This window comes from Oncorhynchus masou, chromosome 1 (assembly GCF_036934945.1).
Source record: "Oncorhynchus masou masou isolate Uvic2021 chromosome 1, UVic_Omas_1.1, whole genome shotgun sequence".
In the NCBI taxonomy this organism is placed as follows: domain Eukaryota; kingdom Metazoa; phylum Chordata; class Actinopteri; order Salmoniformes; family Salmonidae; genus Oncorhynchus; species Oncorhynchus masou.
The window spans coordinates 57,571,863-57,592,975 of NC_088212.1; the positions used below are offsets into that span (position 1 = coordinate 57,571,863).

At 41.0% G+C, this 21,113-nt stretch overlaps 2 protein-coding genes across 2 annotated transcripts; one reads left to right on the plus strand and one right to left on the minus strand.

Annotated features, from left to right (window-relative positions):
* The first annotated feature begins 1,460 nt into the window (after positions 1 to 1,460).
* Positions 1,461 to 7,624, plus strand: ndufs3 (NADH:ubiquinone oxidoreductase core subunit S3). The gene is made up of 7 exons (XM_064975409.1): positions 1,461 to 1,599; positions 3,298 to 3,354; positions 3,614 to 3,711; positions 4,170 to 4,319; positions 4,514 to 4,639; positions 6,895 to 7,014; positions 7,347 to 7,624. The coding sequence occupies exons 1-7, from the start codon at positions 1,545 to 1,547 to the stop codon at positions 7,506 to 7,508; spliced, it is 768 nt and encodes a 255-aa protein (XP_064831481.1). The 5' UTR covers positions 1,461 to 1,544; the 3' UTR covers positions 7,509 to 7,624.
* An 882-nt stretch (positions 7,625 to 8,506) lies between these two features.
* Positions 8,507 to 19,613, minus strand: LOC135546831 (complement C1q tumor necrosis factor-related protein 4-like). The gene is made up of 2 exons (XM_064975413.1): positions 19,421 to 19,613; positions 8,507 to 11,549 (listed from the first exon to the last, which is right to left on the minus strand). The coding sequence occupies exons 1-2, from the start codon at positions 19,561 to 19,563 to the stop codon at positions 10,436 to 10,438; spliced, it is 1,257 nt and encodes a 418-aa protein (XP_064831485.1). The 5' UTR covers positions 19,564 to 19,613; the 3' UTR covers positions 8,507 to 10,435.
* Positions 19,614 to 21,113: the final 1,500 nt, after the last annotated feature.

Sequence of the window (21,113 nt, forward strand, 5' to 3'; positions counted from 1 at the left end):
ATATTGCATGTAACTCTTTTGCTGACAAATCTTTCAGCCCCGGGAACTGCTTCGCCGCAATCCCTATGATTTTTATCTTTCCGGGCCTTCTCTCCACCTTGGCAGTGCCATTAATTACCATAGCTATAAATGCCACACAGTCCACCTTGACCTTTAAAATGTCAGGATCTGCTGGTGAAAGGCAACCCATGCATTCTGAAGTGTAGGCCTATCCACTACTCTTCTGGTGCACCATTCAAACCCTCAACCCTTTGTCACAACTGCTGCATATGAAATGCTCTGTACAACCCTGACTTTGGCCACCTCATTCCCTTTCATCCTTGAGTGGCATTCAGGAAGACATGGCTTCATGGTTCCCACCGCAATTGCAACGTCACATATTCATCACTTTTATAACACATATGATCCTTTCCACAACTTGCACATCTCAGCTTCTCCCTTCTGCAAACACTTGCTACACTCTGCAAAAATCACTGAAGCTGGATACTCCTATCTCCCTCACTAGCTTTAAGCACCAGCTGTCAGAGCAGCTCACAGATCACTGCACCTGTAAATAACCCATCCAACAACCTCATCCCCATACTGTTTTTTTTTATCTTGCTCCTTTGCACCCCATTATCTCTACTTGCACATTCATCTTCTATCACTCCAGTGTTTAATTGGTATATTGTAATTACTTCGCCACCATGGCCTATTTATTGCCTTTACCTCCCTTATCTTACCTCATTTGCACACACTGTATAGACTTTTTCTACTGTATTATTAATTGTGTGTTTATTCCATGTGTAACTGTGTTGTTGTATGTGTCAAACTGCTTTGCTTTATCTTGGCCAGGTTGCAGTTGTAAATGAGAAGTTGTTCTCAACAAGCCTACCTGGTTAAAAAACGGTGAAATAAAGAAACATGACCAAAACCTTTAGAGATCACACTGCATTGGTCTTGGGATAAATGCTCTGTAGTTAATATACCATAACGGCAATTGAGTAGGAAGAGACTGCATACCAAAAAACAAAAGAACAGACTTCACTTTTCACCACACGATTCACCCGACGTGCTTCAAATCACTCCAGGAATATGTTTAATCTCTTCAAAATCTACTTCCCACGAAACGCCAGATAAAACCTCCTTGAGAGGTGCCCTGCACAGAAGAGACACACACGACATTTCAAATGTATTAAATCAGTTTGGATAACTCATGGTTTATTCAAAATTGGTACTCTGCTCAGCAGCTCCTCATTAACAAACCGTACTCCTACAAGATACGAAGGGTCATTATCACCACTGTACACTACTTTGGTCCGTTTTTCATTATTTTGTACAATACTCAAATTCTCTTTGATTCTACCGCCATTTTATTCCGAATTTACTTCATCATCCGCTTTCTTTCATTCGCCGTTTGGTCCTATTTTCGAGTGGAAACGTCAAGCGGATGCCTTACATTTACATCCGGTGAAATATCTGTCTCGTTCTATCTATGCGTTTAAACTACCCAGCGTCATAAAAAAAAAACAGAAGAAGAAAATTGACAACGTCATTGAAAAAACATGGCGGCGTCGTTAGTGCGTTTTGTTCGCGGAGGTTTTAGCAGGACTTTGAATCGTAAGTATATTTCGAGCATTAACTGTGCACTAACATGCTGTCTTCATTTATAGTTAATGTGCGTGATAACGCATTTATATTGTTGTTAAGATCGCGCTATCTAGTCAGACATGTTCTCACTTGACCTTCCGTCAAATTGGCTAGCAAGTCAGTGGTTATGTTCCAGGTCGGGATTTTAGTTGTCACACTGCGCATCTAGAGGCTTGCTAAACGCAAGTCAGATGCTGTTCATCTGTGCTGTACGACTTAAACAAGACGACCTGGAACGCACATTGCCATGTCAATTTATAACTTGACTCTAACAGGCATGTATGCTTATAATACACTATATATACAAAGGTATGTGGACACACCTTCAAATTTGTTGATTTGGCTATTTCGACCACAGCTGTTGCTGACAGGTGTATACAATTGAACACACACCGATGCAATCATCATAGGAAAACATTGACAGTAGGATGGCCTTATTGAAGAGCTCAGTGACTTTCAACGTGGCACTGTTGTCAGTTCATCAAATGTCTGCCCTGCTAGAGCTGCCCCAGTCAAAGGGAAGTGCTGTTATTGTGAAGTGGAAACTTCTAGGAGCATCAACGGCTCAGCCGTGAAGTGGCAGGCCACACAAGCTCAAATAACTGGAACACAGTGCTCTAGTGTGTAAAAATTGTCTGTCCAACTGCCTCTAGAGGCAATGTCAGCACAAGAACTGTTTGTCTGGAGCTTAATGAAATTGGTTTCCATGGCTGAGCAGCCACACACAAGCCTAAGATCACCTTGCGCAATGCCAAACGTTGACTGGAGTGGTATAAAGCTCACCGCCATTGGACTCTGGAATAGTGGAAACGCGTTCTCTGGTGTGATGAATCACGCTTTACCATCTGGCAGTCCAACAGACGAATCTGGGTTTGGTGGATGCCAGGAGAACACTACCTACCCGAATGCATAGTGCCAACTGTAAAGTTTGGTGGAGGAGGAATAATTGTCTGGGGCTGTTTTTCATGGTTCAGGCTTGGCCCCTTAGTTCCAGTGAAGGGGAAATGTTAATGCTACAGCATACAATGACATTCTAGACGATTCGGTACTCCCAACTTTGTGACAACAGCTTTGGGAAGGTCCTTTCCTGTTTCAGCATGACAATGCCCCTGTGAACAAAGTGAGGTCCATAAATAAATGGTTTGTCGAGATCGGTGTGGAAGTACTTGACTGGCAGTCTGCACAGTGCCCTGACCTCAACCTTATCGAACACCTTTGGGCTGAATTGGAACGCTGACTGCGAGCCATGCCTAATCGCCCAACATCAATGCCCGACCTCACTAATGTTCTTGTGGCAGAATGAAAGCAAGTCCCCACAGAAATGTTCCAACATCTTGTGGAAAGCCTTCCCAGAAGAGTGGAAGCTGTTATAGCAGAAAATGGGGGACCAATTTCACATTAATGCCTATTATTTTGGAATGAGATGTTCGACGAGCAGGTGTCCAGAAACTTTTGGTCATGGTTTGTACCTATTAGCTAGCCATATCCTTGTTATGACAGTGTTATGTATCCATAACTGAGTCAAGTAATGTGAAAGTGTTAGTCACTTAGGCGCTAGTTAACGAGCAATCAACTAGCTCAGAGGAGAGGACCATGCTGGTAATCCAACCCGTTTTAACATTAGTTAGCCATTGAGTACGTAATGTTATTTTATGTAATATGTTACAGTTGCCAATCGAAGCCCATGTCTCATGCAAGCGAGATCCGAGACTACTGAAACAAAACGTGAGTATACCAGTGTCTAGTAGAATTCACCCAGCATTTGTCTTTATGGTGCACATTGTAGATAATCATCCTCAGTATGTTGACCCCGCAAAGTCCTAGTCCATCCCCAATGTAGTACAATTCTCTAACCATTTATTTTTAAATGCAGTCAGTGATCTTTGCAACACTGAATACAATAGATGATTGAGTGCAACAATAATTGTATTGCCTCATCCTTTAAAAAAAATAAAAATAATTCATGTGCCTTATCTCTGTGTAGCCACTGTTAGACCCAAGGATGCGGTCACCCATAACCAACTTGCAGCTTTTGGAGAATATGTGGCTGAAATGCTTCCTAAATATGTGCAGCAAGTCCAGGTAAGATAATGTAATTGCACCAACTGCTATAATGAATAGTCAGCTTTAACACAAAGACAGCCACACAATCATACAATGTTGAGCAACCCTTAAGGGAAACTGTACTGTAAATCCAAAATGCTTATGGTGCATCTCAAACATGGGGAACATACACATAAGGTTAGAAAGGAGCCCACACTTGGGAATTAAGCTGGCAACCGGAAGGTGTCTTGTATCAAATCCTAGATTTGAAATCCAGTGTGGCAGCCCCCGCACCTCTACAAAACCTGTTTGTATGTGTATATTTCAGAGGGGTTGGGTTAAAAGTGGTTAATTTAGTTTGGAACTTGTGTACAATTGACCACTAAAGTCATTTTAATCTTTATTTACCTTCTTAAAAAGCTTGCCGTTTGGTATAGCTAATTGAATATCATTTTGAAGCCATATAAGCTTCACAAGGATTTATGTTATATCTTCAGGTGACGTGTTACAATGAGTTGGAGGTGATGATCCATCCTGACGGGGTCATCCCTGTGTTGACCTTTCTGAGAGACCACAGCAACGCTCAGTTCCGAAACATGATTGACCTTACTGCAGTTGACATTCCCACCCGCCAGAATCGCTTTGAGGTACTATTCCGTCCAGACCCCCAGGCTGTTGTTCCAATAGTATACCCCTCTCTTCATGACAGTGCCTTGTTATTTTTGTGGTTATGAACGTGTGTTCAGACACAAACATAGAATTTAACCAGATTACTTTGATGAACCCTGATCTAATCAGAGGTGAATTTTTTATGTCTAAGTCTGTTTTCTTTGGCGAATAGATTGTGTACAACCTGCTCTCCCTGCGCTACAACTCCCGGATCCGTTTGAAGACCTACACCGACGAGCTCACCCCAGTAGACTCCTCTGTGTCTGTCCACAACGCAGCCAACTGGTACGAGAGGGAGGTAAGTCTGACCGTTACATCGTAAGAATGCTTTACTTGAAGGATTCTGAGATTTCAATGTAACATTTGTGTGTTGGCAGCTCAAAATTTATATTTTGCCTGCCAAAATACAAATTCTAATGGAAGGATAGGTTTGCCAAGCTTGAAGTCATTTTCCAAAGTTACTGGTAATTAACAGGGAATCTATGGCAATCTATTGTGACTTTGGTCATTTATACATTTAAAAAATATATATATTAATATAGGATACATGTTTTACATCTGTCTATGTTCTCCAATATTTCCTAGTGGAGACACCATATGGTTCAAGAGAAAATATCCTTATTAATGAAACAAAAGCATCTGATCAACAGAGGCATTATTTTCAATTAACTCTGCAACTTTTCCAATTATTGACTTTTTTCACAACTGCCACCAGTTTGGTGACAAAATATTAATAACAAAGACATATTGACATAGTAAAATAAGTGTGTGTGTGGAGGGGGGATATAAAGGATAATTCATTCCACTTGTTCACAAACTATAGTTCTGGAAAGTCGGTTAGGACATCTACTTTGTGCATGACACAAGTCATTTTTCCAACAATTGTTTACAGACAGATTCACATATTATTCACTATCACAATTCCAGTGGGTCAGAAGTTTACATACACTAAGTTGACTGTGCCTGAAAATTCCAGAAAATGATATCGTGGCTTTAGAGGCTTCTGATAGGCTAATTGACATCATTGGAGTCATTTGGAGGTGTACTTGTGGATGTATTTCAAGGCCGACCTTCAAACTCAGTGCCTCTTTGGTTGACATCTTGGGAAAATCAAAATAAATCAGCCAACACCTCAGAATAGAAATTGTAGACCTCCACAAGTCTGGTTCATCCTTGAGAGCAATTTCCAAATGCCTGAAGGTACCTCGTTCATCTGTACAAACAATAGTATGCAAGTATAAACACCATGGGACCACGCAGCCATCACACCGCTCAGGAAGGAGACTCGTTCTGTCTCCTAGAGATGAACGTACTTTGGTGCGAAATGTGCAAATCAATCCCAGAACAACAGCAAAGGACCTTGTGAAGATGCTGGAGGAAACAGGTACAAAAGTATCTGTATCCACAGTAAAACGAGTCCTATATCGACATAACCTGAAAGGCCGCTCAGAAAGGAAGAAGCCACTGCTCCAAAACCGCCATAAGAAAGCCAGACTATGGTTTGCAACTGCACATGGGGACAAACATCATACTTTTTGGAGATATGTCCTCTGGTCTGATGAAACAAAAATGTAACTGTTTGGCCATAATGATCATCGTTATGTTAGGAGTTAAAGGGGGAGGCTTGCAAGTCAAAGAACACCATCCCAAGCGTGAAGCACGGGGGTGGCAGCATCATGTTGTGGGGGTGCTTTGCAGCAGGAGGGACTGGTGCACTTCACAAAATAGAAGATATCATGAGGAAGGAAAATGATGTGGATATATTGAAGCAACATCTCAAGACATCAGTCAGGAAGTTAAAGCTCGGTCGCAAATGGGTCTTCCAACTGGACAATGACCCCAAGCATACTTCCAAAGTTGTGGCAAAATGGCTTAAGAATAACAAAGTCAAGGTATTGGAGTGGCCATCACAAAGCCCTGATCTCAATCCTATAGAACATTTGTGGGCAGAACTGAAAAATTGTGTGCAAGCAAGGAAGCCTACAAACCTGACACTTATACCAGCTGTCAGGAGGAAAGGGCCAACATTCACCCAACTTATTGTGGGAAGCTTTGACCCAATTTAAACAATTTAAAGGTAATGCTACCAAAATACTAATTGAGTCTATGTAAACTTCTGACCCACTGAGAGTGGGTCAGAAGTGGTGATCCTAACTGACCTAAGACGGGGAATATTTACTAGGAATAAATGTCAGTAATTGTGAAACTGAGTTTAAACGTATTTAAACGTCCGACTTCAACTATATATTAAACAACAATGATATTCACTAAATTGATGGTTTATATTAGGATAATGTTTTTCAGCTTTGTCATTATTTTTTTTTTTTACTATGTTTTGATTATTTTATATGTTTTACATGTTATAAGGCCACACAGGGCCAGAGAACTACAGACTCTTGGATAATCTGAAGTACCCTAAAAGGCCATTAGAAGTCACAAAAATAAAAACTTGAATGTTACCAAAATTCTGGTAGTTTACTGGTAAACTTAGGTTTTTGGTAACACTCCCTTTCCAATACTATGAAAGTATATATTTTGTGCTTGTGTTATTAGGTGTGGGACATGTATGGAGTTTTCTTCGCCAACCACCCTGACCTGAGACGTATTCTGACAGATTATGGGTTTGAGGGGCATCCGTTTAGGAAGGACTTCCCACTGTCAGGATTTGTGGAGGTAAGGTCAGATAAGAATGCTGAGAAATGTCCCATGTCGTGCACATGCATTAAAGGCCAAATTATAACCTAATCCTATCCTAAGATCTGTACATGCGACTTCACAATACTAAAGTATTGTATCTACCACAAGAGGTTGGTGGCACCTTAATTTGGGAGGACGGGCTCGTGCTAATGGCTGAATGAGTGGAATGGTATCAAACGTATGGATTCCGTAGGTTTGATGCCAATTCCAGTCGCTCCGTTCCAGCTATTATTATGAGACGTCATCCCCTCTTCAGCCTCCGCTGGTATCTACCATGTTGTTAATTCGGTCCATCTGGTACATCTCAGGTGCGTTATGATGATGAGGTGAAGCGCGTGGTGGCAGAGCCTGTGGAGCTCTCACAGGAGTTTCGTAAGTTTGACCTGAACAGTCCGTGGGAGGTGTTCCCAGCCCACCGTGAGGCCAAGGCACCTGAGCTGCCAGCTGGGGATAAGCCAGCTGACAAGTAACCATCTACCCCAGAGATAAAATCCCCGTATTTAATATTTCTGTACTGTTGATGGACTCATGTCCCACTTGAGTCCACTCAAGTATTTATGTAAATAAAAACAAAAGCTAAACCGTTTGTTTGTCTTGATATTTTTACCTTAGTTGGATGTGCTGAATAGTGATTACATTTTGACTGTGTATGTTTTAAACTATAGCACTAGTACAAGAAAATTTTATTGGTCACATACACGTGATGAGCAGATGTTATTGCGGGTGTAGCGAAATGCTTGTGCTTCTCGCTCCGACAGTGCAATAATATCTAACAAATTACACACCTAAGTAGGAATAAATTAAGACAGATAGATATATATATATATATATATATATATGTATATGTCTTAATTTATTCCTACTTAGGTGTGTAATTTGTTAGATATTATTGCACTGTCGGAGCGAGAAGCACAAGCATATCTAACAAATTACACACATAGACACCTGTGTGTGTGTGTGTATATATATATATATATATATATATATACACTTGTCTTAATTTATTCCTACTTAGGTGTGTGTATATGTGTAATTTGTTAGATATTATTGCACTGTCGGAGCTTTTATTTATATATATATATATATATATATATATATATATATATATATATGACGAGCGATGTCAGAGCAGAAGTGACTAAGATACAGTAGAATCGTGGATAGAAACCCAGACCTTACCTGCCTTACCATAGCAAACCAAAAGAGGGCACCGTGTGCATGTTAAAAGCAGATCTGTAGAAGTGTGATACCATGGTACAGGTTATATTGTGACATTTTTAGACTTCTATTCAAGACCACGTATGCTTTACGTGTTTAAATATTATTATTGGATCCAATTGATTTGAATATTATTGATGTCGATCTATGTCTCGAGTCGATTAGCATCATGCTGATATAAGCTCTCCCTATGGGCATGGTGAAGTTCACTGACATAGATGTGCCTTCTACCAATAAGAACACAGAAAAATAAACATGAACTTTTATTTATTCTGCTTCACATGTTCCAAAGCATCCATTGTATAAGAAATATTTTGAACATCTCAAGGAGCCAACAAGAAGCTGACTACTAACACATGGGTTGAATGTACCCAGGGCAAAATGTTATTTAGTTTACAATCATTCCTTTGTAAGGACAAAGATATAAGCACAAGTCACCAACATACCACTTACAACAAAGTTATTTACCAAAAATCACGTATGAATAGAAATACGGTATCATTACAAATATCTGCAAAGCTGTTAAACGATTATTCTTCATGACAGCATGCATGAAATTATAAGTCAAAATATTCTGTAAGACTCAATTCCAAAAATCATAATGCTTGTTATCTCTCTGGAAATTGATCTCACTGAACTCTAAGAAATAATACTTTTGGTGGGTTCCTTACTCCTTCACAAGTTATCATGCTAGTGGTTTTTAAATATAATTAAAGCTGTTATACAAATTTGGTCCACTCAACTCGAGGACTATTTCCTATTGCAGCCCATGCACAGAATGATTGAAATTGAACTACAAAGCAAATGCTAAACTATCATTTTCGCATACAAATTGAAAAATTATACGCAGTTTCAAATATTTTTCAAATCGCTGTATCGAAAAAGTCATTCCACCCTCAAAGTACAAAAGTTGCCACGATTAGGGAGTCAAGAGTGTGACGAAGGATGCTCTCCAAAAGTAGGTTGTGTAAGGGCAGCACCACAGGAGTGAGTATATGCCTGACTCAACGCAGTCACAGGCAGATTAGTGGTTTTTCTTCATGAATCTTGTTCTGGAGGCAGCTATGCAGAGTGGTCACTAGCTGGCACAGCCAGAAAGTCATAAAATCTGATTAGAAACATAACCTTAACTACACAGCTAACCATAATGTCTAGCCCTAACCTTAAATTAAGACCAAAAATACAGTTTTGACTTTGCAGCTGGCCCATCTAGGGCAAATGGCTCAGTTCTGCCTCCAGGGCAAGATTCATGACAATAAACATCAACCTGCTATTCGCATAGTAGATGACTATTAACTGGGAGACTAACTATTACTGAAATAATGTCTCATTATTCATTGTGTCACATTTTGTGTTTATGCCTTTTGATAAGACGCTGATTCAAAAGGAACACTATCCAGAGATGATGGTGTAGAGAACCCAATAGGCTCACAATACTGATGTGGAGAATCACAATACAGTATTTTCAGGAGTGTAAAACTAACATTAAAATTGGACGATATGCTATTTTTATGTGTTGTTTAAATGACCTCTCAAACTGAGACTGTAATTTGCTGAAGTCTGGCACAATTTGAACAGCATTTTTCTCTCTTGGGGTGTGTGAATTAAACCGGCACGATTATCATAAGGGATGATATAGGATATTACATTTTCTCCACAGCATTAACCATCTGAGGAAATGAATTCAACTCTACTAAGTTAGAAATTAAATTATGAGTCTGGTGCCTCAAGGTCCAAAACTAGCATGTGCTCTGTGAGTATGGTGTCTGTCTTCGTCCAATGGACAGCCCTGCAAGGTAAAGGGACATTTTATTCTAAATGTTGGTCATGCTTTTTGGTTCAAAATTTCATTTTATTTCATTGTGATCAGACACGGGCCTTAGCAGAAACTCACTCTAAAATGAAGGAAAAATACTCATTTTGACACAAAACAAGTGTCCCCATTATTTGACCATGCCTTTCAAGACATTTGATAAAGGTATGTTAAAAATCCAGATAAGTAAGTATTAACTGAGACATCATATCCTGAAAATATCAGAAATGCTAGCAAGTTGTAACATCGTTGAATTCAAGACTCCAAGTTGGAGTTTGACAAAGTAAACCCATTGAAAGAATTAGCTGGACATAGAATAATTGAGTGTCGTAGGTCCACAGCCAACTGTGTTCTTGACACTGTCCCTTATGGCTTCCGGCTCTGCTGTTGCTGCTGATTGGTGGGTGGTTTTTGGAGGTCTGGATAGACCAGGAATCCAGTGAAGGTAATATACTTGGCATGGTTGCTGTATGCTCCAAAGCCATCGCGCTGGTGGCTATAAAGCCAGACAATATCACCACGGTGCAGAGATAGCATCAGACTCTGGCTCTGCAGAGCCTTTTCAGTGTCACTGTCATCGTAGATCATGGCCTGCACCTCCAGGTGGTTCTTCATCAGCTTGACTGACAGTGTTTTGTGGGGAAGCTTGCCAGCATTGAAGGAGAAGAAGTAAGCTCCTGGAATACGGCAGGTGAATATACCTTCGGTGACGTTAAAGTCAGCGCCAATGTTGACAAAGTCTGTGTCAAAGGCGATAGGACGGTGCTCTGGGAAGCCCTGGTCCACCCCTACGATGCTCTGAGTGCGGCCAACAGAGAAGGCCGACCTCTGGTCCCCCTCTTCATCCTCTACCTCCTCTCTCTTCTCTATGTTGTCCCTTTCTCCTAGCCTATCTTGGTCAGTTAGAGTGTGGACATTGGCAGTCGCCTCGTTTCCATACATACGAGTTGGGTCCTCATGCTTGGGGTCTTGGAAGGTGTAGGTGTCAGGGTAGATTAGGTAGCCGTTAAAGGTGGTGTAGTGACCTGTGTTGCTGTAGATGGCATAGCGGGGATCACCGTGAAGGCGGAGCCAGACTGTGTCACCAAAGTCCAGCTGCAGCATGGCGCTTTGGCTCTGCACCTTACGCTCTTCTCCCGCATTCTCATCATACACAATGGCCTGCACTTCATTCCTGTTCTTCATTAGCATGACTGACAGGTCACGACGTGGGAACTTCCCCACTGTGAAAGAGAAGTAGTATGCTCCGGGGATGCGGCAGCGGAACATGCCTGCCTTTGGATCAAAGTCCCCACCGATGTTAACATACTCCTTGTCAAAGGTCACCACCATCTTTGGTCCACCCTCCATGCTGCTGGTGCGTGCCACTGAGAAGGCAGACCGCTGTTCTGCATCCTCAGGCAGGCGGGCAAAGGCCCACATGCAGGTTGCCTGACACATCAGGCCAATCAGGAGACTGCTAGCGGGTATCTTCATCTTCCTGTTGGGAAAAAGATTGTCCCAGTTAATTACACAACAAAGTCAGGTGCTTAATCTCAATATAATGCACAACAGGTATACTCTACTCTGAATTGATTGTATGTCAACAATCGAATAGCTCAAGGCTTTGCCAGCTCAGTTCCGAAGTCAAATCAGAAACAAGTGAGATTGTTATTAGTGATTCAGTACCACCTGGACCCATTGAAGATTTAACCTTCTCTGAGAGACTTGCTTTGAAAAGATGTTTACCCCAAACAGAAGCAGCATTAATCCGTTCCTAATTAGCATAGGCTTTCATTTTACTCAGCTAATGAAGGAACAAAAAAGATAGACAAGAATATTTGCCATCCGCTGTCCGAGGTGCCAAACCAACTAGAGAAAACACACATTCAGCTTCACCCGAAGTCATCCGTTTACTCAACATCAATTATATCACGACTTAATTATCTCCTGTCTCATCACTATATTGAACCCAATATCTTTGTAAATGTGATAGTGCTTTGACAAAGGAGCTTGCTCAGAAACATGCCAGCAAATCAATAGCAATCATCGAAAGGAATTAAGCTGAATGTTTTAACATTCTCTATGTGCACGTTATTATAGTCAGCGAGCATAATTATTATTCACCATTTAAAGGCTTGATCCCAAATATAAAGTCACACTTAAATAAAGGTTCATTACAAATAAATAAAATATAATGTGTCAAATGTCTGTGTGTGCTGCAATAAATATAGATTTTTAGTATCAATGCGGGCAGATTTCACTATCATTGTCATTTCCTAGTTCTAATTTGTCCCTATCTTCGGTGAGGTTCAAAACATATATTTGTCTAATGAGATGCTGCTGATGCAGTACACATTCATCTTCATCAGTGAAGCCACAACAGAAGCGGACCTGTCAGAAGGAGTTTCAGGCAATGTCTCAAGTTAACTTTACCAACATACAGGCGGTTATTCCATGGGGAGTCTGAACATTTCAAACAGTAAAGGAATTCAACAGAAAAAAATAGATCCCATGGGATTGATATTACTATTTATAAACAGCACTTGGGCTGATATGAACACAATACACATAGTTCTCGTCCTTGCGGGGACTGAACTCAATGATTCCGCATGTGATTTTCTGCTGCTCGGGAAGGAAGACTAGATTTGTGTACAAGATGTGGGTTCGATGTGGGTGTGTTATGTTTGCTATAATAACCTGGCAGTTATTGTTGTTTGTCCCTCTTGAGCCACGGTCGCAGCATTTCGTCCTCAAAAGAGTCAGAATTAATTTAAGATAAATCAATTAATTTGGACGTTGTGTTTTGACAACTTTCTCACTATATATTACCGGAGTGTGCGTCTGTCTGGCAGTGTTTCACCACAAATCATGTTACAAAATAGGTTGCGAATGGATTTTGACTTTTGGAATATTGACAAGTTCCAGTTGGGATGCGCAACGTCTCAATTCTCATTTTGCCCAGAACAGTGACAGACTCAATGATCACTATCAAACACATTAGCAAGTGGCCACTCGATAAAGGACTTGTGAGCCAATTGTGTTCTTTCAACATAACATTGGTGACATATTGTCTTATTTAAACAAGTCAGAGGCGCTCCATAATTTGGGCAGGTCTATCTCACTGTAGGTTCTGCAGTACAATTAGATAGAGCAAAATCGGTGCAGCTGGTTCTCGGTGCATGGCAATTCTCCCTATATGTTTACCATCCTGTGTTCGTGGGCAAATGGGCATGATCGAAATCACCCGTGAAATATCCAATGGAAGTAGGAATGTAACAGCTGTTGCAAATCTCAGTTTTGGAAGATACTGACCTTATGATAAAAATGATACTAGTACAGTACAGGTTTACACTGAATGATATCGATGCAACATAAGCCGTTTTAAACTAGATAAATATTTTTGTTGGGTTCAGCTGCTCTTTAAGGACTGTGAGGCTATCGATGAACGACAGTTCTAGTATTGTATGACAGCAGCCTCAAGTATTTTGCTTCATTCTGCATTTGACCCGCCTGCTGCAAAGTTGCTCATTTCTTTATGGTTGATGCACAGTGACATGTTGAAATATGCTCCATGAGCGCATCATCCCTGTTTCCATCCAAAGACGAATAAATCGCTTGTGGATCAATTTACATGGCAAGCCTTTGATGATGACTGAGGGCTGAGTCTTTCCCCTACAGTGAATGTGACATTGTATGCATCACATCTTGAATTACATTGGAGGAATTTACAATGATACATTTTTTCTATTCAACCAAATATGAACAGAATACATCATCACTTCTATTTTGGATGTTGATAGCTTGTTTGTAATTATTTAATATTCTGAAATCTATTTTGAGTGTGTACATGTGTGCATGTTTTTTTTAGGGACACTGAAATAACTAGGCCTATGGGAGTCCAAAATAAGTTATAGAGAGCAGCATTTCCTCACTTTAATGCTGTTGGTGAAAAGCATTCCACCACGCTGAGCCATCTGCTAGAAGTGATAACAAACAAATGCTCAGAAATGAACAAGTCCCAATGGGGACCAAATAGTCTCATCCCTGGAGTGTGGATGGATCCAAAAGTGGGCCTAGGTTGTGGGATTTAGATAAGTGCAATAGGTAGACTCTCAGTTAAGGTACAATACTTGAATGTAAATATTAGCCTATTGTACATTTGCAATGAAATTAATCCATTTCTGGAAGTATATTCTCATAGTAGGCTCAAGTAAAATGTCACATACTATACAACAAATATAATATGTCATATGTGCAACATACTGTACCGTGCATTCGGAAAGTATTCAGACCCCTTGACTTTTCCCACATGTTAATCTACAATACCCCTTTAATAGCAAAGTGAAAACAGCTTATTCAAATTATAAACACCTTATTGACATAAGTATTCAGACCCTTTGCTATGAGACTTGAAATTGAGCTCAGCTGCACCCTGTTTCCATTGATCATCCTTGAGATGTTTCTACAAATTGATTGGAGTCCACCTGTGGTACATTCAATTGATTGGGCATGATTTGGAAAGGCACACACCTGTCTATATAAGGTCCCACAGTTGACAGTGCATGTCAGAGCAAAAACCAAGCCATGAGGTCAAAGGAATTGTCCGTAGTGCTCCAAGACAGGATTGTGTTGAGGCACAGATCTGGGGAAGGGTATGAAAACATTTCTGCAGCATTGAACATCCCCAAGAACACAGTGGCCTCCATCATTCTTAAATGGAAGAAGTTTGGAACCACCAAAGCCCTTCCTAGAGCTGGCCGCCCGGCCAAACTGAGCAATTGGGGAAGAAGGATCTTGGTCAGGCCAGTGACCAAGAACCCGATGGTCACTCTGACAGAGCTCCAGAGTTCCTCTGTGGAAATGGGAAAAACTTCCAGAAGGACAACAATCTCTGCAGCACTCCACCAATCAGGGCTTTATGGTAGAGTGGCCAGACGGAAGCCACTCCGCTTGGAGTTTGCCAAAAGGCACCTAAAGACTCTCAGACCATGAGAAACAAGATTCTATGTTCTGATGAATCCAAGACTGAACTCTGGCCTGAATGCCATCCCTATGGTGAAACATGGTGGTGGCAGCATCATGCTGTGGGGATGTCTTTCAGCGGCAGGCACTGGAAGACGAGTCAGGATCGAGGGAAAGATGAACGAAGCAAAGTACAGAGAGACCCTTGATGAAAACCTGCTCCAGAGCACTCAGGACCTCAGACTGGGGTGAAGGTTCACCTTCCAACAGGACAACAACAACCCTAAGCACACAGCCACGACAACGCAGGAGTGGCTTTGGGACAAGTCTCTGAATGTCCTTGAACCCAATCAAACATTTCTGGAGAGTCCTGATAATAGCTGTGCAGCGACGCTCCCCATCCAATCTGACAGAACTTGAGAGGATCTGCAAAGAAGAATGGGAGAAACTCCCCAAATACAGGTGTGCCAAGCTTGTAGCGCCATACCCAAGAAGACTCAAGACTGTAATTGCTGCCAAAGGTGCATCAACCAAGTACTGAGTAAAGGGTCTCAGTACCTATGTAAATGGGAAATTTCACTTTATTTTTATTTTTTATATATTTGCTAACATTTCTCAAAAATCATCCAGTTTAGAATAAGGCTGTAACGTAACAAAATGTGGAAAACAGTGAAAGGGTCTGAATACTTTCCGAATGCACTGTATAGTATATTTAGCTGAGATCAGATGTGGTTTGATGGGTTCACTGCTGTTCTTTCTGAGGCAGAGGCTACTACTTTTAAGTGTTCATATAGTGGTTTTCCTATGACATTTTTCTTTCCCCTTTTCTATCCCTCTGTGGATTCTGTGGATGAAACAATAAACAGAGGGCCATTGTTCCTGGGTGAGGACACAACCCCCCTCCCATCTGCTAGGGTCAAAATGAAAGAAGCACTTGTCACTACCATGTACAGTTTCATATGTCTCCACAGCTTTTCAGACATGGATAATATCAGATGCGTTTTCTGTGTCCCCATAAAGAGTGTACATGTTTTAATACAGTACAGTGCATGTCATCCTTACAGTTCCAAGGTTTGCAAGCAGAATTGAACACAAAACATTCATTGTGCTCAAGAACAAACATTTCCATTGCTCCCAATAATACCTTGAGTTAAACCCACCCACCGGAAGCACAGTTGAAAATGCTTTGTCTGCTGAATCTTGTAGGGAGGGAGACAGGATTACAAAAACCTCAAAATCTGGCATTGACCCACAAAAACATGTAATCAAGCACAAACTAATTTGCGAAAGCACATAACCGTGGCAATAGCACTGCTGTCAAGGGTAAACATCAACAGCTTTGAAAATGATACCCTGATAATTAGGTTTTCAATAACCCAGCATACCCAACAGCAATCCCGGTGTTATTTATATAGGATTATGTTAATCAGACATCATCATGTTGCTACAGTATATTTCAGGTTCATGTTGTATGATACACAGGGTTTAAATGAAACAGACACACAGAAACACAGTGGAATCATATCCAGTGCCCTTTTCAGTTGCTTCTCATGTTTTGGTTTGTTTTTCAAACCCACCATGGGTCTATTTTGAAATATGACAAGTGGCTTCTCTTATTTATTCCTATTTTTCTTCTATACTTCTTATTTCAATTTACAGGATATACTGCACAGAGGACAATCATGAAAATCAATTTTCATAGTAACTAAAATGAGACTTATGTACAAAATGTGTTTTTACATGTTCAAAGAACATCATTGCCACACACCTAAAGGTATTGAGAGGCACTCTCAAGCGAGCCACTCAATCTTTGTCATAGGCATAATGTGGTGAAATGAATCCCCTCTCTCCCATATGATCAGCCTCTGAACATGACCTGCTCAAACCTAATTCCAGGATAATAGCATCCCTCTTTTAGCTATCTGTGATAATTCATGTAATTATACATGACAATGAGTTGTACCGCCACTATGCCACAGTTACAACCCAGACATATGGCTGATACCATAGGCGAATCATCCTATCGTTGATCTGTGAACAATAGTTAATTTGCTTAATTGGCACATTTATCAAAGGAGATGTGCGTACATTAGCTTAAATTTACAATAACATGTCAAGTTAAGGGTTGGCTGTGGATATTCCTCTCAATAAACTCACCACCCTTCTCGCTGCATTTCCAAAAGGTACATTTCTGCTTAGCATCATCTACGTCTGCTTTGAGTAAGGATGTTTTTATTTTTTATTATCTTTGCACCATTGACATTGGGGATCACATTGATCTGTTTTCTTCGACAGTGCAGCCCCATGGTTAAGACAAATTGAGTACATCTGTGTGGATGCATATCAAAATGCACACTTCAGTCGGAGGACCCTGGTATCCGACATGGTATGAAGGGTCCCTGTCGCCTCTGTCCCTTTTATTAGTCACATCCTCGCCAGATGTCATTTCACTGCTCAAGTGGAGCCTTAACACGAGGCAGGGATCTGTCACCATCTGGGATCATTGGCTCAAACGAGAGAAAAGGGGGTAGGAGAGAGAGAACCAGCAACAGGGGGAAATGAGAGCAAAGAGCTTTTTAAAATGTCAGGCTGGAGAAGGAATCTGTATCTGTGTAACTATGTTGTACCATTGGACATTTTGCGCATGCCACCATGATTAAAAAACGGAGAGGAAAATCTTTGCCTGGACTGGCCCTTGATGCACAGTCCCATCGTTTATAATGTGACAGCAGTAATGACCCAGAAGCACACAGACACAGTCCATTAACAGCGAAGCACGGTTTGTGTTCGATCTACACCCTTCCAACAGGAGCAAGACACCTGGCGAGAATCTCACATATTGATTGTGTGAAGAGAAGAGAGGTTCACTGAGAAGTTGACTTGACAGCTCCCCAAACGAGTCCATAGACGGACTGGCTTCCGATGGGCTCAAGATTTGCAGGGTGGAGGCAGACTCGCAGCAAGGAGTATCAAACACAGCCACTGTTTGGGGACTGCAGGGACCTCTTCACAACAACCACTGCCCATGGGACAAAGTATGAAACTGACAGGCCAACTTCTCTCTTTCCTTGATGAACATGGCATGAGTACTCATTATACATGATACTCCCACCAGCGCTATCATCAAATCTAATTTTTATTGGTCGCGAAAACACCAATCAATGCAGTTAAACACAATTATCCTTCCATATCCCTTTATCCTACAGTATCATAAACCTCTGCAGTAGGGCAAGATTAGTTGCATTGGAACATTTTTAAATTAGGAAGATTTAATATTAGTAATAAAATAAAAAATACCATCATGGAGTTGATATTCCCTCTGTGTGAAATTTTTTGAGGTTTAACGGTCTTGTTTTGTATTGTAAACTTTTGTGGTTCAAACCAGAGATCTAGATACTTAGCTATAGTGACAACTCTGCTGAATGTGTGTATGACTGAGCCTGTAATCCTCCCACTCACATTTTGAAGAAAAAAATGAAAACATCAACTCCCTCTAACTAGGACACCTGCCTGACCGAGTTTGCATTTGTCTACATGTCCCTTTCTGCTTTTATGTACCAATTGGAATTGGTGAAGATTAAAGCCCCCTCAGTGTTTATCATCTCCTTTCTTCTCTATACCTCCCACTGCTGTTGACAGATCAACCTGAACCTGGGATTGGGTGGGAGATGATGGAGGTGCTCTTTCTTTGTTAGTGTTCTCCATGTACTGTAGATTAATTAAGCAATAAGGCACAAGGGGGTGTGGTATATGGCCAATATACCAGTGCTAAGGGTTGTTCTTATGCACGATGCAACGCGGAGTGCCTGGATATATTGGTATATAGGCAATATACCACAAACCCTCGAGGTGCCCTATTGCAATTATAAACTGGTTACAAATGTAATTAGAGCAGTAAAAATAAATGTTTTGTCATACCCGTGGTTTACGGTCTGATATAACATGGCTGTCAGCCAAACAGCATTCATGGCTCGAACCACCCAGTTTATAATATTCTATATAACATGCCCACGCATCCTCCTGCAAGATGTTATTACCTTCTTCTGGTCTATGCATTGGATGCACTCAAATATGAACAAAGGAAGAGCAATTGAGAATACAGCAGGAGGCAGAGAGCATTGTATCCGGAGTCAACTAATAAACCACAATCTCAAGCCTACAGCAATCCTCTCACCTCACTGAGATAAAGAGTGGTACATGATAGATGAAATGATACATTCCTATATACTCAGCAGTGTTTGGCACCCCGTCCGGATTCCATATCGATGTCGTTGTAGATCGGTGCAGACAAACAATGCATGTTGCTTAGACACGACAGGACTGTAAAATGCACAACATCTACTCCATGCAAGAGACAAAAAGTAACCCCTTTATACTGCAGTAACCCTTCGTTCAAGGTGTCCTTACCTCTGTGTAGGAGGAGACCGTGCTGTAGGAGAGGAATGCTCAAAGTTCTTCAAAAGGGCTCTGCACCAGGAAGCGTTCACTGTCTTTGTGTGTATCAACCTGCTGCTGCTGTCTGTGAGGCTGTGTAAGCAGCACACACACATACACACACACACTGGAGGATATAAGAGTGATAAAGGGGCTCCTCATCTGATCAGGGAGACTCTGGAAGTGCAGAGCGCTCCTCTACTAAGGCATTTTCTGCAGCGGGGTGACACAAGGGGGTATTGGAAAGGTGAGGGGATTTTTGATGTGATGTCTTAGCCTGATGTTCCATGTATCTCAAACAGATAATGGGTTTACATAAAGTTTCTATATTTTTTAATTGGATGCTTGTTAATATGTTTGTTTACGTGTGTGTGTGTGTGTGTGTGTGTGTGTGTGTGTGTGTGTGTGTGTGTGTGTGTGTGTGTGTGTGTGTGTGTGTGTGTGTGTTCACATGAAAGGGGAGGAGAGAGCCTGTCGGGTTTAATCACTGACGGGCTTTGTTATATGGCAACAACGTTGCCAATTTCACACCCATCCACATTGTTTTAGTCATTATCCTCATTCTCAGTGGGAAAGAGGGTGGAAGAAAGAAAGCATGTAATGCCCTCAAATTGAAATTCATCTAACAATACTTCTTTTATAATCTCATTCAAATGTCTGTTCCTCCTGTACATATTTAAATGAGCAATCCTTCAATGTGTAACTTTCCCAGTACTTGGCAGACACGCTCTCTTCCTACAGCAGGTGCTGCTAATTCAGCACCATGTGGACCTCCATTCTGTTCATGTTTGCAGCAAATGACCCATTTTGGCTCAGAACAAACAGGGGAGAGATGATGTCTCCAAAGTTCTCTCACTCTCTGTGACCAGTAGCCCTCCATCCTTCCTCCACTCTCCTGGGTAAGCAATAAGGCCAAATCAAATCAAATCAAATTCCCAGAGTCAATCTAAATGCTGCATCCCTGGTATTGAATGGCACATAGAGGTTCTGGTTCACGTTTGATAGTGTTTTAATGGTTTCTAGTGTGCATGCATCTTTTTATTTACTGAACATTTATTGGTAGGTGTTCTGGCTCAAAACGGATTCTCATTGAAATATCATGAAATGCTAAAGAGATAAGTAATCTCAACAGCAAAAAAAAAACATGGTTATTCTGATTGTGAATGAGAAACGACATTGACTATGGTAGTTCAGGGCAACGTTGAGAGAAATGAGGAACAAATTTGAAGTCAGAGACCAAAATATGGTTATTACAATGTAAAGTGACATCTGAGCCTTCACTTTCCATTTGTCATCCTCCTTTTGTCATTGTTGTAACATGTCACACATGACTTTGACAGCATGGCTATGGAGGGTAGGGGAGACAGTTGGAGGGAATGTTTTTGAGGAAAAACCAACATGTATATTACTTTAATTATACTCTTCTGGCATCAAATCCAAACCCATTGTTGAGCACGCTCTTATTCAAGGATGCCAAGCACACAAATGTAATGTAGAGGGAGCTATTTGATATTTTGGTATTTTATTAGGATCCCCATCTGTGGAAGGTATCCGCTGGTGGCGTGTGGATGAAGAAAGGATGGACTCTGGTTTGATCAGCAGAAGAGGATTGAATATTCTCATATGAGTGATGGAACAAGCGATTTCCATTAAAGCAATCACAATT